At 40.3% G+C, this 4,050-nt stretch overlaps 1 protein-coding gene across 1 annotated transcript in view; it reads right to left on the reverse strand.

Moving 5' to 3' along the window:
* Positions 1-4,050, reverse strand: part of LOC126391193 (IgGFc-binding protein-like) — an 88,814-nt gene that overhangs the window by 9,107 nt on the left and 75,657 nt on the right. The window contains exon 18 of the mRNA XM_050045766.1: positions 2,115-2,378. Within this exon, the coding sequence (XP_049901723.1) occupies positions 2,115-2,378 (264 nt within the window). The remainder of the gene's footprint in view (positions 1-2,114; positions 2,379-4,050) is intronic.

The raw sequence follows: 4,050 nt of genomic DNA on the forward strand, positions 1-4,050 counted from the left end.
GGTGACGGTCCGCGGTCGTTTTCAAAACACACTTGTGTCACGCACTCCAAAAGAAACTTGTTGAAACTTTAAACAATAATTTATTGTACAAAACGGGGGAAACAAACGTTGACAAAAACGGTTCCATAATTCATATTAAATTCAAAAGATAACGAAAAAACAGCTACAAGTTAGAGGGAATAGTGATAAAGTGGTAAAACTTGGCATTAATCCACAGCCTCAGACGGATGCGCTCAAGCGTGCCGTGCGCACAAGCTCAGTTGGTATACTATATTTTCACATTTTTAACAATGCAATTTAAAAGTTTTGATTTTTATTGATAACCTACATTTACCAACAACAAAAAGACTACATTTAGCACCAAAAGAATATGTTTAAAAAAAAAAAAGTAAATAAATAAACAAATATCGAATACCAAATTTTCATAACGAATACCTACCCATAGAAACGAATATTCGAATATCTGAATATTTGGGTACAGCCCTAATGTTTTGTATGCTGTATTTCTTGTCTGATGTATGCTTTTTTTAATCTTTGCTGTAAGGCGACCTTGAGTGGCTTGAAAGGCGCCCTAACAAATAAAATGTATTACTATTATTATTATTATTATTATTATTATTATTCTTTTCTCTTGAGAGCAAAACACAGGTTTTACGAACGGGCTTAATGTATACGAGCTCTATTACAATATTCCTTCACAAGCCCATTTCAGCCAAAGTGCAGTTCCTGCTCGGTACAAAATAAAGCAAATTATGATGTTAGCTTCAAAACATTCAAAATTAAAAGAAAAAAGTTAACTTCTCTGGTATTTGAGAAGCAGAATTGCTTCTTTTGTTTGTATGTACAACTACAATAGCCAAATACACTTTATACGGAGGAGGCCCATGAGATTTTGAAAACCTAAGAAACAACAATTAAGTTGAACCTTGGCAGTGTTTTTGTTAAAGGCGCTGTATGTAAGAATGTGGCCAAAATAGTTACTGCACTCAAATTCAAAATACTGCCGCGAGTCGTGTCCGCCCCCCTCCCCTACAGATTCGAGGTTGCTGCTCTGTGCTGAATTGCTGCGTTGTGCTCCAGCGTCCGGCAAAAGTAGAAGTCCTGCGTATCTGTTGCGGAGGGCTCCGGAGTTCCGCAGAACAGCTGCAGCCAGTGGAAACACACACATTGACTAGAACTGAATCCTATCGGCTCTGCTGCCGCGTCCTTGATCTTTGGTTTTCCAGCGGGCCATTCAAGCAAGTCAGTCTTCTCTGCTGCTAACGCTGCTGCCGGGATACAGCTGAGGAGGAGCCGGCTGCTAATGCTATGTACCGGGACACTGCTAATGCTGCTTGCCGTGCTGCTAACGTTTGTTTCTCAAAAAAATCAGTTGGGTCGATGACCTACCTGCACATGGGCTACAATGTATGATCGAAAATGAATAACAGTTTAAAGTATTCTAAATGTCCATCCCTGTCCAGCTATGATGCTAGTTAGCCAACTTTGGCTAAAGCTTACCTGTCGAGGAGAAGAGTAGCCACTTCGACATCCGATGTCAAATTCTTCTCCGCTTTCAACCGTCTTCACCGTTCAAAAGCATCTCCTATATAGACCCTCGCCTGGCCTCGAGTTTTGTCTTGGCGTTTTTGGGAATCATAACGAGGTCGTTTGGGTTTAGTCGCACTGTCAGCCATTGTAGCTCAGTCGTAACTGTAACTGATGCTGAGACTCTACTGATTGCGTGACTGGTAGACGGCGGTGGGTGGTGCAACAGGCCAAAACACAAATTCAAAACATAAACATGATTTGCAGACCGTAAATTTTTTTTTAAAAATGCGAATGTTCTGGCTGCACTATTGTTGTCCGTGAGATCAGTATGTTATATTAACATTACTTCTTAGTCTCTGTGACATATTAGGAGGATTTTACGACTATTTGCTTTAGATTTCTTACATATACCTCCTTTACGCTACTGTCCCCATGGTCAAGAATTCATTTTCAAGACTAACTAACTAACTAACTAACTAACTAACTGTCATTAATATTGATCAGCAGGAGTTAGTACAGTCCAATAACATCATCTGTGACAGAGTGTGGAATAACCTGCTCAACACACATTACAGAATACTCACAGCAGAAGCGCCTCGTCCTCCATGACCTCACACAGCCTCCTTTCCTCTGACAGTCTTCCACATAAACACTGATGATGTTACAGGCTAATTCCTGTTTGCCGTTATTATGCATCATGTCATAGACACAGTCATCGTGGTACTGCTTGGAATCTACACGGCCTAAACAGTCAGCCAGGGGTCCATCCTTTGCTGTTATGATATCACAGACTGATGTGTAGCTGGGTGGCTCGAAGCCAGGGGGGAACGGTGGAGGACAGTCTTTACCTGGCAACACAAAAGCATTATATATTACAGACATATTGTTTACATAGAACTAAAACAGATGATATAATTTGCCACTGGTTATCGGAATGTTCCTCACATTGCTCTTTGCTAATAATAATAATGATAATAACAATAATAATAATATTAATGATAATAATAATAAAATAATAATAATAATAATAATAATAATAATAATGATAAACTAGAATTTCCTCATTGTTTTATGCGTCCGTACACCAGTCAAGTGTCTTTTACAGTTAACATCTATGTCTGTGAAGACATGGATTCTTCACACACATCCTCCCCCGGCAGCACAGAAGATCTATATAATCAGCACAGTTTCAAGTTAGGCACCCAAGATTAGTATCACCAGTTCAGTATCTGACCAAATGTCTCCCCACCTGTTCCTGAGATATGACATTGAGTAATGGCCAGAAAAGCGTTTTATGCAGAATATTATGAAGTTGACCTTTGACCTTTTGGATACAAAATGTATTCACTTCATCATTACATCCTATTAAACATTTATGTGAAGTTTTGTCATAGTTAGCATATGAATTCCTGAGTTATGGCCAAAAACGTGTTTTGTGAAGTCAAAGTGACCTTGACCTTTCAACCACTATATTCTTATAGTTTATTCTTTCATCCAAGTGGACGTTTTTGTCAAATTTGAAGAAATTCCCTCAAGGGGTTCTAGAGATATAGCATTCACAAGAATGAGACGGATGAAAGGTCACAGTAACCTTGACCTTTGACCACCAAAATCTAATCCGTTTATCTTTAAGTCCGCATTTGTGCCAAATTTTTAAGAAATTCTATTAAGGCGTTCTTGATATTGCATTCACGACAATGGCACAAATGGACAGATGGGCGGATGGACAAACATACGTACAGACAGACAACCTGAAAAAATTTGGCTACAGCTATCGCCCGGAGGCATTTAGGGATGAAAACGGGGGGTATTTATTTGAAGAATGCTCTTTCTGAATCCAGATATTGTCTAAATATCAGTGCAGATCATTGTTGCACCCTTAGTGACACCCTGTCTGTTAAGCATTTACCCACAATGGGCGTCATTCACTAATATGTGCGTGGAAATGTTCTTACTTTGCACACAAAATAAGTGCGTACGCAAAATCACTGTGGGATTCATGACACCTGCGCACCGGCCAATTTTGTTCTCACCACCTTGCGTACGTGTGTGAATCAGAATCATTCTAAATTGACAGGCGCGTGTCTGTGATCTGCAATCAGCATACTACCACACCCCCATTTCTCCATATAAGGAAACCGCTTGCCTAGAGTTGATTCATGAATGAAGGAAGCGGTTACGCGAGGAGAGAAGTAGTAAATTTCACAGTTTGTTAGAAGCGATGGCGCCGGGTCTTACAGGAATGCCATGCCATTGCAAGATTGTGGAGGACACAACATGCCAGGATGATCTTGCACACCTTCTCAGGCGTATAGCTAAAGTAGTTTGCCACCGGCTGTATCCAAACACATCCAACGGCCCTCATGCACGCCAAAAGTGCGCTCTATTACGGCGCGTGTGTGGGCATGTATGTTATTATAGCGCACCTCTTGAGGGGTTTCAGGGTTTGTGTATGGTGTCATCAGCCATGTTTTAAGGCCATATCCCCGGTCACCCAAACAATATAACATTTTAGCATTA

This window comes from Epinephelus moara, chromosome 6 (genome assembly GCF_006386435.1).
Source record: "Epinephelus moara isolate mb chromosome 6, YSFRI_EMoa_1.0, whole genome shotgun sequence".
NCBI classification, from domain to species: domain Eukaryota; kingdom Metazoa; phylum Chordata; class Actinopteri; order Perciformes; family Serranidae; genus Epinephelus; species Epinephelus moara.